At 40.9% G+C, this 13476-nt stretch overlaps 1 protein-coding gene across 3 annotated transcripts in view; it reads right to left on the bottom strand.

Moving 5' to 3' along the window:
• The window catches only part of SCGN (secretagogin, EF-hand calcium binding protein), a 53667-nt gene that overhangs the window by 13817 nt on the left and 26374 nt on the right, over positions 1 to 13476 (bottom strand). For all 3 annotated transcript variants that reach the window (XR_009693484.1, XM_061146181.1, XM_061146180.1), the window contains exons 5-6: positions 11099 to 11155; positions 10595 to 10672 (exon numbers count right to left, since the gene is read on the bottom strand). Coding sequence is in view for 2 of the 3 variants with exons in the window: in XM_061146181.1 (XP_061002164.1) it covers positions 10595 to 10672; positions 11099 to 11155 (135 nt within the window). In the remaining variant the exon portion in view is untranslated. The remainder of the gene's footprint in view (positions 1 to 10594; positions 10673 to 11098; positions 11156 to 13476) is intronic.

Below are 13476 nucleotides of genomic sequence, written 5' to 3' on the forward strand. Positions count from 1 at the left end.
CAATGCAGGGGGCCCAGGTTCAATCCCTGATCAGGGAACTAGATCCCACATGCCACAACTAAGAGTCCACATGCTGCAACTAGATCCCTCATACTGCAAGTAAGACCCAACAAGGCCAAATAGTAAAAAAAAAAAAAAAAAAAAAAAAATTCCATTTTCATCCCCACATTTTTCAGTACTAAGTACACGAAAGGTTCTAGAAAGTCTCTTGAAATGGAACACAATGACTAACTGACAAACTCCTTAAAATTCTGTAGGTCAGCAGGTCCCCTTCTTAGGCAAGAGACCCCTCAGAGTCTGTAGTTATACCCAGCATTCTCCTAAGATTTAATAATAGCTTTATCTTAAATTTTAAGATCCATATAGAGCCATCTGGTGGTGGTTTAGTCGTTAAGGTGTGTCTGAGTCTTTGTGATGCCATGTACTGTAACCCACCCAGGCTCCTCTGTCCATGGGATTTCCCAGCCAAGAATACTGAAGTAGTTTGCCATTTTCTTCTCCAGGGGATCTTCCCAACCCAAGGATCAAACTCATGTCTCCTGCTTGGCAGGTGGATTCTTTACCACTGAGCCACCTGGGAAGCCCCAGTAGATGCCATAGTGATTGTAAAATACAAATTCTTTTAAAACCATTACTGGGTTCATCATAACTTCTTACCAGAAACAGTAGATCCAAGGTATGATTACAGTCCATAGATTTTTTTTTTTTTTTAACAATTGTTAATTGATAATTTGAGATAGAGTGCAAGGTCAAAAATATGCAGATAGTTCATAGCAAAGAGTACAAAGTAAAAGTCCTTCCCGTCCTTATTGTAGAGATAATTACCATTCACAGACTTATCCTTCCAGAAAATTTTTAAACATTTTAATATGTCTCTCTCCATTTTTTTTTTTTGAACAAATAAGACCACATTCTATGTATTATTTGTAACTTGCTTTTTAAGCAATATTTTTGGAAATCACCCCTTAACAGGTGTTTTTGTTTCTTTGTTTACTTAAAAAGAGATTCTCATTTTTAAAAAGTCTGTATATTGTTGCCATGTATACTCTGAAAAAGGATTTAGAGCCCCCTCCCAGGTTACTAAGTCAAGAATTATATGTTGAATAATTGGGCGTCCCTAGTGGTTCAGCACTAAAGAATCCACCGTCAATGCAGAAGACGCAGTTTCCATCCCTGGGTCAGAAAGATCCCCTGGAGAAGGAAATGGCAACCCACTCCAGTATTCTTGCCTGGGAAATCCCATGGACAGAGGAGCCTAGCAGGCAATAGTCGATGGGGTCACAAGAGAGTCGGATATGAGCGACTAAACAACAACAAATGTTGAACAGTTACCATGTGTCTAACAACATGCAAGGCACTGGGAGAGACTCTCAAAAATCTTGAAGGTGGTACAGGCTTTTCAGAGCTTACAGTGTAATTGGAGCAGCAAAAATGAATATCTGAAATAAGGTTCAGCATTATCTCCTTGACCACTGAGACAAAGAAACAGAACAACATGTTAGAATGCTGAAGAATACTGAGAAAGGAGATGGGACTTCAGATAAGTCCCGAAGGAGGGGCAGCTTGAAAGGTGAAGTTCACATTCACTGGGTTGAGGAAGATCCCAATGAAGCAGGTCTGTGGGGGAAGGTCAGAAAGTCAACTCTGGATATGCTAGGTTTCAGAGGCATATTGGGCATCCAAGTGGAGACATACATTCAACTATGTGCAAGCAGCTCAGAGAAGTACTCTCGGTCAGAGCTATAAACTGGAGGAGGTCACCATTAGCTGGTATTTAAAACCATGAGACTGGGTGAGGTCATCAGTAGCATAATGGTGGACACGGAGGAGAAGAGATATCAAGAGAGCCTGGCAGGGGAGAGATAAATGAGGATTGGAGTTGAAATAGACACAGTACTGTATATAAGTTGAGAGCTCCAAAGAATAGCAAGGAGAGATAAGAAAGCCTTCCTCAGTGATCAGTGCAAAGAAATAGAGGAAAACAATAGAAGGGGAAAGAGATCTCTTCAAGAAAATTAGAGATACCAAGGGAGCATTTCATGCAAAGATGGGCTCAATAAAGGACAGAAATGGTATGGACCTAGCAGAAGCAGAAGATGTTAAGAAGAGGTGGCAAGAATACACAGAGAAACTGTAAAAGGGATTTTCATGATCCAGATGATCACGATGGTGTGATCACTCACCTAGAACTAGACATCCTGGAACGTGAAGTCAAGTAGGCCTTAGGAGGCATCACTGCGAACAAAGCTAGTGGAGGTGATAGAATTCCAGTTGAGCTATTTCAAATCCTAAAAGGTGATGCTGTGAAAGTGCCAGCAAATTTGGAAAACTCAGCAGTGGCCACAGGACTGGAAAAGGTCAGTTTTCATTCCAATCCCAAAGAAAGGCAATGCCAAAGAATGCTCACACTATTGCACAATTACACTCATCTCACACGCTAGTAATTTTGATATCTCCATTTCAAAATTCTCCAAGCCAGGGTTCAACAATACGTGAACTTCCAGATGTTCAAGCTGGTTTTAGAAAAGGCAGAGGAATCAGAGATCAAATTGCCAATATCCGCTGCATCATCGAAAAAGCAAGAGAGTTCCAGAAAAACATCTAATTCTGCTTTATTGACTATGCCAAAGCCTTTGACTGTGTGGATCTGTGGAAAATTCTGAAAGAGATGGGAATACCAGACCAACTTACCTGCCTCTTGAGAAATTTGCATGCAGGTCAAGAAGCAGCAGCTAGAACTGGACGTGGAACCACAGACTGGTTCCAAATAGGCAAAGAGTACGTCAAGGCTGTATATTGTCACCCTGTTTATTTAACTTATATGCAGAGTACATCTTGAGAAATGCTGGACTGGATGAAGCACAAGCTGGAATCAAGATTGCCGGGATAAATATCAATAACCTCAGATATGCAGATGATACCACCCTTATGGCAGAAAGTGAAGAGGAACTAAAGAGCCTCTTGATGAAAGTGAAAGAGGAGAGTGAAAAAGTTGGCTTAAAGTTCAATATTCAGAAAACAAAGATCATGGCATCCGGTCCCATCACTTCATGGCAAATAAATGGAGAAACAGTGGGAACAGTGACAGACTTTATTTTTGTGGGCTCCAAAGTCATGGCAGATGGTGACTGCAGCCATGAAATTAAAAGACGCTTACTCCTTGGCAGGAAAATTATGATCAGCCTGGACAGCATGTTAAAAAGCAGAGACATTACATTGCTAACAAAGGTCCATCTAGTCAAGGCTATGGTTTTCCCAGTAGTCATGTATGGATGTGAGAGTTGGACTATAAAGAAAGCTGAGCGCCGAAGAATTGATGCTTTTAAACTGTGGTGTTGGAGAAGACTCTTGAGAGCCCCTTGGACTTCAAGGAGATCCAACCAGTTTATCCTAAAGGAGATCAGTCCTGAGTGTTCATTGGAAGGACTGATGTTGAAGCTGAAACTTCAGTACTTTGGCCGCCTGATGTGAAGAGCTGATTCTTTGAAAAGATCCTGATGCTGGGCAATATTGAAGGCAGAAGAAGAAGGGGAATGACAGAGGATGAAATGGTTGGATGGCATCACCGACCCAATTGACATAAGTTTGAGTAAACTCTCGGAGTTGGTGATGGACAGGGAGGCCTGGTGTGCTGCTGTCCATGGGGTCACAAAGCAACTGAACTGTATGTAAAATAGATAATGAATGAGGACCTACTGTATAGCACAGGGATCTCTGCTCAGTATTCTAATGGCCTATATGGGAAAAGAATTTAAAAAAAGAGTGTATAACTCATTCACTTTGCTGTACATCTGAAACTAACAAAATATTGTGAAAACAAAAGTGTTAGTCACTCAGTTGTGTCCAACTCTTTGCAGTCCCATGGACTGTAGCCTACTAGGCTCCTCTGTGCATGTCATGCTCCAGGTAGGAATACTGGAGTGGGTAGCCATTCCCTTCTCCAGGGGATCTTCACAACCCAAGGATAAAACCCCAGTCTTCTGCATTGCAGGCAGATTCTTTACTGTCTAAACCAACAGGGAAATCAACTGTCTTCCAATAAAAATTCAAAAAAAAAAAGCCCAGTTTTATGTCTTAGGTTGGCTTGGATCAGAGACCTAGGGAAGGAAGCAACTGGAAGTTAGATGCTTTAATCCAGGCATGAAGGATGAGAGCTTGGACAGGGTAGAGGATGGGGATATTCTCTTTGTGTGACACATTCTCAGATTTCATTGTTTTTGCAATAGTTCACATTCCATGCTCTAATTAGATATATGAGTTTAGTATGTTCCACATGTATGAGCTTACATTTTAAAAAGCTCAGTATTACCTAATAATATTCTATTCAGGCAGCTAATCTTCCTCTCTGCCAGGTGTTGGCAGCCCCTCTTAATTAGGTGTAATAATTGGAATTTGTTAATAGTTTCCTTCCTTGTACAGAACATTAATTAGGAGTTTAGGTGAGACAAGTTTGCAGACCTTAACTTTTCTCTTCTGATTGGATATTCTGCCTTGACTTGTTCATTGTTCGGGTTTCAAACAGTTTTCAAATACGCCAATCCTTATTTGGGTCAATTTGAATTCATTTAGTAGGTTATATCCAAACAAAGCATTTAATGCTAAACCTTGGAACCACATCTTTAATGCAATGTTGCTCTGACTGTGTCCATTGCTCAGTAAAAAGCCATTAAAGCAGCAGTAAAGTGATTTCACACTTGCTGTATCACTTAGTTAAAGCTCAGATCCTAGAAGTCTTTTTTTTAAGGGTTGAGTTTCTAAAAGTCCGTGTACCCAAAAGTCTTTAGGGAAATGTAAAAGGCCTTAAAAAAAAAAAAAAGAAAAAACTGTAGCCCAGTTCCCATATCTATTCATTGGAAAAGTATAAATTGCCTCTGCAATTTAAGAAAGAAAAATGAAATAGATGGGCCTGAATCTCATTAAACTGGTCTAATTTTCAGGGCAAACTCAGATCCTTGGGTGGAAACTCGCACTAGATTCTTGAGCACATATCTATCTCACCAGTGCATAAAGGACCAATGAGGGATCATCTGGAGTTTGATTGATCATGGTCCTATCCTCATGGGACAGTTTGGAATAAAAATAAATGCTTAATTGCAGCATGCTTGAGCAGAAGCAGCTCGGGGTTTTAGCTGTTTAGAAACAGACACATAACATGAGTAACAGGACAGTCTTGGTCCATGGACATCTTTCAACCTAGACACTCAAAAGTTGGTTAAGACCGTTCGGATTCCCCTCAGCTGCCTCTCAGGACTCTCCACTTCTGGATCAAAGCTCAAAGTCATCAAAAGTGTACATTGCCATTTCTTTCTTCATTTCATTGATTTTCCTCAGGTCAGGGCGTTCCATTGTAAGGGCTGCCAGCCTGAGGTTTCTTAAATGTAAACCACAAGACTGTGAAGAAAAGAGCTTTGGGCAACTAGGGTTGCAGGGCTGATGCGTGATGGGCAGAATCTCTTTGCAGCCAAGTATCGGCTTTGTAAACAGCCTACATGTCTCCTCCCTGCCTGCTCCTACCCCTTGTGATGGGGTGTTTGGCTGAGGGGGACCCCTGGGGCTTTCTGCAGCCACAGTTCACTCTTCTTCCCTCCCTCCCTTCCCCAGTTTAATCAGTCAGTGTTCCTCTCTTCTCCAGAACAGTTTTGTAGAACCCATTCTTGTTCCCCATTGTCTTTCACTGCTTTATTTCCTCTTTGGTGTTTAATAAGATGTCAGTTCGCAGGATTGTTTAGGTCCTTCATGAGGAGAAAAATCAATTTTTCTGGGTCATAAATTCTGTTTTGGCTGTCAGAGCTCCTGTATTATCTTATCTATAAAAATATTAAGAGAATCCTAATCTCCTAACATGGCCTTTTCCTCACCTTGCTATTCACTTTATTCGTAGGGATTTGTACCTCTTCTTGATTTCTCATAGAGCTTAACCCTCCCTCTTCTGAAAATTTTCAGTTTTATAATTCAGCACTTAGACTTTCAGTCATAAATGTTTCAGTTTGAATACAGTCTGAAGATAGATTGGGGTCTGGGAATTTCTGCTCCATCCTTATTATCTCTGACCTGTAATCCTCAGTTTTTTCATTTATAAAATAGGTTATTTACTTAAATACTTGTTTCATAAAGTTCATGTAAGAATCAAATGAGATGTTTGAAAAGTGCTTTGCACAGGGCCTAGCACAAAAGGAAGTCTCAATTATTATGATTAAGATATTTAGTACCAGAAAACACTGGCAGTGTTTCAATGAAAATAAAGTACTGCATGATAAGAAAACGTCTTTTAAAAATTTAACTTTCATTCTGTTCACCTACCTTTTCTTTTTAAAAAATTGAAGAATAGTCGATTTACAATGTTTCAGGTATACAGCTAAGTGATTCAGCTATACATATGTATGTGTATATATATTCTTTTTCAGATTCTTTCCCATTATAGGTTGTGACAAGATATTAAATAGTTTCATATGCTATAGAGTAGGTCCTTGTTGTTCATCTATTTTATATATAGTGGTGTGTATCTGTTAATCCCAAATTCCTAATTTATCCCTCCCCCGGCCTTTCCCTTTTGACCACCTAACTTTTCTCATCCTGCCTTTGCTAAAGTTCTAGAATTGCTGCTTCATTGTAATGCGTCTTGTTTTTGTTTTCTTTTAATCAGGAATACTTTTTAAAAAATAGTTTAATTGCATTTTAAGGTGACGTCGACGTATTTATGGACTGAAGGGAAAATTGAACTCGGCTGCTACTTACCGGTAGATACAGTATCACAGTGACATGCACAGCAGGGATGGAAGGGAGGGACCAGAGTGAATTTTTGCTCCTTTTCCCTTTGCTTTTTTAATCAAATTTTCTCCCAACTGAAAACTATAAGGTCAGAGACTGTATCTTTCTTGGTAGGTTGTCCCTAAATAGTCGTTGAAGGAATGAACTCACATCTTTGTGTGAACTAGTTTACCGGATCACATTCTAACTGGAGAGAAAAGCATTGAGAGAGTGGGGGTTTTGGTGAGGGAGCGGGTGTTCTCAGTCACTGTGAGACCCTACCCCTCAGACCCGAAAAACCACTTCAAACTCAAGAAAAGGGACACAGTGACGTGACTCCCGAGTCCATGAGGACAAATCCTAGGCTTGTCCTGCTCCGATTGTCTTTTCTGGATTAGCTCTGCTCGGTCTCCTCAGCTGCCTCCAGCTCTAGCCCTTACTCCTATAGCTCCTACTTGCCATCTTCAGCGTGGGGCTCCCATCTCCCTGTCTGTCTCCACGCACTGGGCTCAGCGTGGCTCCTACCCACTCTCTGGTTGGGGTCCCTCTGGATGACTCTGTGATGAAGGATCCCAGTGAGACACCTAAGGATGGAGCCCAGCACTCCCAGGCACCCTTTCTGGTTCTGCTCTGGAAGGTCTGGTTTTAAAAAAGAGAACAAGGAGAATTTCAGAACATGAAACACTGCTGGAGGAACGTCAGGTCGGTGCAAAATGCTGCCATGAGCAGTATGTAGTATGGAAGACACCCCAAGAGGGAGCAGGAATCACGCTGGGGCTGGAGGGTCATGAGGAACACACGTAAGAGAAGCAGGAGGATCCCAAGGGCAAAGTTTACTGATATTGTCAGGGTTTATTCCTAGCTGTTTGTTAGGTAATAACAGAATTCATTAGGGAGCCCACTGTGTCCCAGGCTCCATGTGAGGGCTAAGAACATGCAGATAAGATGCCACCTTGCCCCAGATGAATCACAGCTAGTGGAGTGCAAGATCTGTAAACAGTGTCAGCGTCGCCCTTGACTCTTAGCTGTTTCATCAGGAAATCCTACTGATTCCATCTTCAAACAGATCTGGTTCTCATCTCTTCTGCTTCCCAGCCCTGATCCAAGCTGCCATCCTTTCACCTGGATGAAGGAGTGGCCTCTTAACAGATCCTCCTGATTACCTCCTTGCCTGTTTCAGGTGCTTTTCAACACAAAAGCCAGCTCATGGCATCCTCTCCTTCAAACCCTCCATCTCCCTCCAACTAAACGCCCACGTTCTCACAATGGCCCCCAAAGCCTGACTTGGTCTGGCCTCTGTGTCATCCTTACTTACTCTGTTCCAGCCACACTGGTGGTCTCCTGTTCCTGGAAATCCTAGGCACACCCCTGACCCAGGGGCCCTGCTTGCTGCGCCTTTGGTCCTTTCTCAAGCTGCATCATCTTGAAAGGCCACCCTGACCACCCTATTGAAAATCACACCTTGTCCCCAATCTCCCATCCTAGCTGCCCTGCTGGCACTATCTGGTCTACTGTTTAATTTTTTCCATGACACTCATTACCTTCTATCATGCAATGTAATTTATTATTTATTATGTTTATCATTAGTGTCAGTCTCTGTTTTGCTCACTGCTGAATCCTTGCTGACTAGAATAGTGCCGGAGGCGTAGCAGGTATTCAATGAATATTTGCAAAGTGAATTAAACAGATGACTATGATGTTAAGACATTGAAATACACAAGATACTATAGGAGCACAGAGGAGAGGCACTTGGAGCCTCTATAGAAGAAGATGATGGAAGAGAGCAAGATGATTTCTAACTAAATCTTGAAGGATGAGCAAGAACCAGGTGGAGAAAAGTAAGGAAAAAATAGCTGAGCTATGTTTAAAAGTCAGAAAGTAGTGGCTTAGCATTCTAGTTGGAGGTGGGACGAAGCTCCTCAGAGTCAAAGGTATTCAAAGAAATACTAGAAATCTCCTGGGGATTCTTAGTGCAAGCATTTCACTGCCTAAGGTCTGCTTTATAAGTTAATAAAATCAAGGTAACACAGCCAGAGCTAACATAATGTTAAATCAGTGTTGAAAAAAATGCCCAACTGGAAGAGTAATCTCCTTATTTTTCTCTCTCCCAGGCAGTTTCAGTCTTAATTTCCTTTTTCGGAGTATTCATGCTATTAGAGAGTTTCACAGGAACCTAGGACAAAAGGAAACCAGAGATGCACCGGTAGGTGGGAAATTGCTTCCTGCTTCTCAGGGATTTCCCACTCACTCTTTAGTGCTAAGCCTGTCAAAGGATTTCAAACAGTACTATGCGTGTTATTAAAACAGGTCAACATAATTGGAAGCCAAATTATTTCCTGGTCTGGGGTGTGAGTCTGTCCTGAGGATCGGCTTAGCTCCCATCCAGGCCATTTCTAAGTTGTCGTGGTCAAGACCACATTCTTCCTTCCCAGGGCCTGTGCCTTTGGCTGAGGACAGCATTCAGGGTAGTCGGAATACAGAGGGAGAGCCAGAAGATCCAGGGCTGAAAGCCAGGCAGCCCAACTTCCAGTTTAACTGGTGCCTTAGGCTAGACAGTTTATCATTTCCCAGTTAATCGGATTTTTAGAAGGAGTTTAGGAAATCAACTTGGTGGTAGCTTAGTCACTTACCCTTTCTAAGCCTCAACCATCAGATACACAGAATAGCATGAACAATGCCAAGGCTATAGAAGAGTTGTTAGAAATAATACAGTATTTGGAAGCATCAATTAAAAGCCTAAATAGGTCAACCTTGTAGTACACATTTTAACAGGGATCCATTACTTTTCTCCGTGATATGCAGCCCTGATGATTCACAGGAAGGTTCAGTAAGATGAGTCTGTTTAAGAACCCTGTCTATAGTAAGTGTAGCAATTGTACAAGCAATTAAACCTTTACCAGTAGTTTTCTTGCTTATTAATTAAGAAACCTGCAGAGTTTGATTGGAATGAAACACAAATTTGGGGATGGGAAGGGACTTAGGGGAGACAAAAGGTTGAGAAGCCAGATTAGATTCAGTACAGATTATTATAGAGTAGCTCTGGGAGAAAAGCTTCAAGCTAGGAGCTGAATGAGAATGTGAGAATGAGTTCACCAAAGGCAACTTCTCCTACTTCACCATTTTCAAGGGAGCTTTGATGCTAAAATAATCTCATGAGTGGCATGAGTGGCAAAAGGAAATAATGACAACAAGGACTACAACAACCGCTACAGGAAGAGCTAACATGTATTGAATGTTGGTTATTTCCTGGATGCTCTGCAAAGCACTTCATATGCATCCACTCATTTGCCCTTGCAGCAATTAGGTATTATTAATCCCCATTTTTCAGCTGAAGTAAACAACAATAGACCATTTCTCAAGGTCATACCTATAGTTGGCAAAGGTGGAATATGTATTTCCCAGCTTTCTGACTCTCCATTGCCCTAAATGAATGTACTAAATGAGTAGAATCATCCATGGGGGGAGGAGGGGTGGAGTGAGTGGGGGGGTTCCCATGTGTTTGGTCCTGGTTGTCTAGGTTCACGTTTCCTTGTTTCTTTGTGACTTGGATTAACCTCAGTAACTTGAGATTACTGACTGGTGCTTAGTAACCTGATGTTAACTGGACTTTCCAGGTCTCCCTAAGGATAGGTGAGCAGCTCTCTTCCAAATGCATGCATTCTCATCCCAAGAGAGAGACTAAAGTAGCTCAGATTCAGTCACTGTTTCCCAGAGTTGAAGGTCTTTTCATGCATTTGTCTAGTCTGCAAACACAGAGCCCTTAATTCTGTGCCAAATGCTGTTTCTGGGCCCTGGGGAGATGGTGGGGAAGCTGTCTTCATAGAGATCGCATTGCTCAGTTACTCACCATGGTGCCAGTATATTCTTCCAGCTTAGCCTCTGAAATGGCCTTTTTGTGGTGGAGAAAGAGGTCTCGGAGGAAGTTCTGTGAGATCAAGAGAAAAGCCGCATTTTATCTAGTGACAAATAAACCTAGAAATCTCAAGAAGCTGTTTTTGAAGGATTGTCATCTGCTTGTTTTAGGGAAGGAATGTGATGCTTTTTATCAAGCAAGAAGTCCAAAATGCAGGGCTGTCACAGTTTGAAGGGAGCACTGTTTAAACAGAACCCAGGGAACAGTTCGAAGCATAAAAAGGTGTCATAAATTCTCAATTATGTCTTTCCCAGAGAGAGCAATCAGTGTCACCTACAGTTTTAAACCTTCTAAACACGAATCAGTTTTTTAAAATTAGCAAATTCATATCCATGTTTCTTGGAAACACAGAAATCAAGCTCATGATACACACACATCAAACTCCCAGGAATGAGCTAACCCGCCGTCCGCCCGAGGACAGCTCCCAGCAACACTTACACAAAGTTCAGCAGCTGATATAAAGCCACTGCAGTCAGCATCGTATTTGCGCCAAATCTGAAATACACAAAAGCCAATAATCCACTTATCCTCAAATAATTTGGGTTCAAGTTATGCTGATGTCTACTAGGGTTCAGCATCTGATAACAGTACTTAACTGGGTGCAAATAAAACTATGTGGAGAAGTTTAGGCTTTCTTTGGTGACAGCTCTTTTGGGACAGAACTCACTGGAAATGACTCCCTGCATTCACTTAGAGCCACTTGGGGAGGACCACAGCACACTCACTGAAAGGGAGCTCTTGGGAAGTTTGAAGTGGAAAGATATGAAGGAATGGCCTTCAGTGGGAGAAAATCTGGCAGAGTAAGAAATCTTTGTACCAAATTCCTAAAGATGCAGAGCCCTCTAAAAACAACTCTTTAAATATATAGCTCAGCTGGCAAGAAACTGAGATGACAGAAACTAAAGTCTGTCCTGGGTACATCTACTGATCTCTGATGAGGTAGCCTGTAGCTTTATCAGGATACTTCACACAAGGTAGTGTTTGTACAGCCCCCCAGGCTCCTCTGTCCATGGGATTATCCCAGCAAGAATAACGGAGTGGGTTGTTATTTCCTCCTTCAGGGGATTTTCCCAACCCAGGGATCAAACCAGTATCTCCTGCATTGGCAGACAGATTCTTTTCAAGGCAGACAGCAGACAAATCCCGGGGACCACCCAAGGTGGGAAGTCAAACTGAAACACCTAAATAAAACTAAAACCCCAAACAGCAATAACCATAATGAAAATGTGAACTTCCCCTAAAAGATTGCATGGCAGAAAACGTCCCTAAGGAATCTTGCCTGTGTGGTCTTGGCTCTGGGTAAAGGGAGTAAAACGTCTCTGAAAATTCCCAGTAACAAGCCAACCCTTACATTAGTTCAATAACAGCATTCATCCAGCTGAAGATACAGTTACTTAAACTGGAAGACTGAAGAGCTCATTGAACTGCTTTCTTTAGTAAATGGTGTGATTTTGACCACCTCTAATTATTGCGTATTAAAGCCTCACAAGTTGGCAAGTTCCCTAACTCCTATACAAAATGAAAAAGTAGCACTAAGGTGTTTTGTTCTGTTTTTTTAAGTGGCAGATTTTTCCACTGATGTGGAATGGGTTACCTGAGTCACCAACTGCAGAGACCTTAGTTCTAGACCACAGGCAGGGGCCTGGCTAAATATCCTACGAGGATAGTAGGAGCTACTGATGCTGATGTTCCGTGGGAAGTGTTCAGAAACTTCGCTCCTTTCAATCCCTGTTGCCAACATTTCTGCCTGAATCTAGCCAGGCTTAGAAAATCAACTGGTTAAATGTGATTTATATCCTAATTTTAATGGTATGAATATACCAGAACTAAGAATGAGAATTTCAAATAATAAAAAGTTTATATGCTTTTTTTCTGCTGTTCACCAAATATTTTCCATCTAAATTATCTTGTAACTTCACTACAACTGAACTATTGGAGGACCAAAGATCTTTATGTGAATGCTACAGATGCCATCTTGAAAGAATGAAAGCAAAATAAAGAGGTTTCCAAGCAAACCAAAGTAGGGTTTATTACCAGCAGATTCTTGGTAAAGGATATACTCCAGGAAGGAAGAACTCAAAGAAGGAAAATTTAAGATAAAAAAGGAATGGTGTACAAAGACAATGGGAAACACTTGGGTAAATGGCAACATAAAATCTTGTTAACTTAAAATTTATGGGATTAAAGAAAACAAGATTGAACTAATATTCTGGATGATAATGGCTAGTGAGTTGATTGATACTTACTAGCACTAAAGTATCTTAAGGTCCTATAGTTCAAGGGGAATATAAATATATTAAGGTAGAATTTCTTAAAATATGTGTGGTAGTAATAGGTTATAACTTTTAATTTTAAAAAAAGAATTCAGGAATCCAACATATTTTTTTTTAATTGGATAGAGAAAGAGCTTCTCTTTCTCTATCCAGAAGAAATTGACAAACTAGAAGGGAGGGAGGAAAAATGGAAAAAGTTAAACAAAAAAAAGTTTCCATAATGCTATTTCCTTTTCCCATTTCTCAAGATTATTCAAGCCTATATAGGCCTAACATTTTAATACTTTTTTACTGATTATAAAATGAAATCTTATTCGTTGTACAAAATTAATGAAATACAAAGAGAAGAAAACTCTAATATTCAGAAATTTCCACCCCAAAGATGATGACTTACCATTTTTATGTCTTTCCTTTTCATTATATTTCTATTATATACGTGACATAATGAAGGGGAGGTCATAGAGGCTATATACTTCAGTGGTCTGTTATTTTTCATTTAAAATTTCCTGTGAGCATTTTTAAGTACAACTGAAATTAGTTTCA

This window comes from Dama dama, chromosome 7 (genome assembly GCF_033118175.1).
Source record: "Dama dama isolate Ldn47 chromosome 7, ASM3311817v1, whole genome shotgun sequence".
NCBI lineage: Eukaryota > Metazoa > Chordata > Mammalia > Artiodactyla > Cervidae > Dama > Dama dama.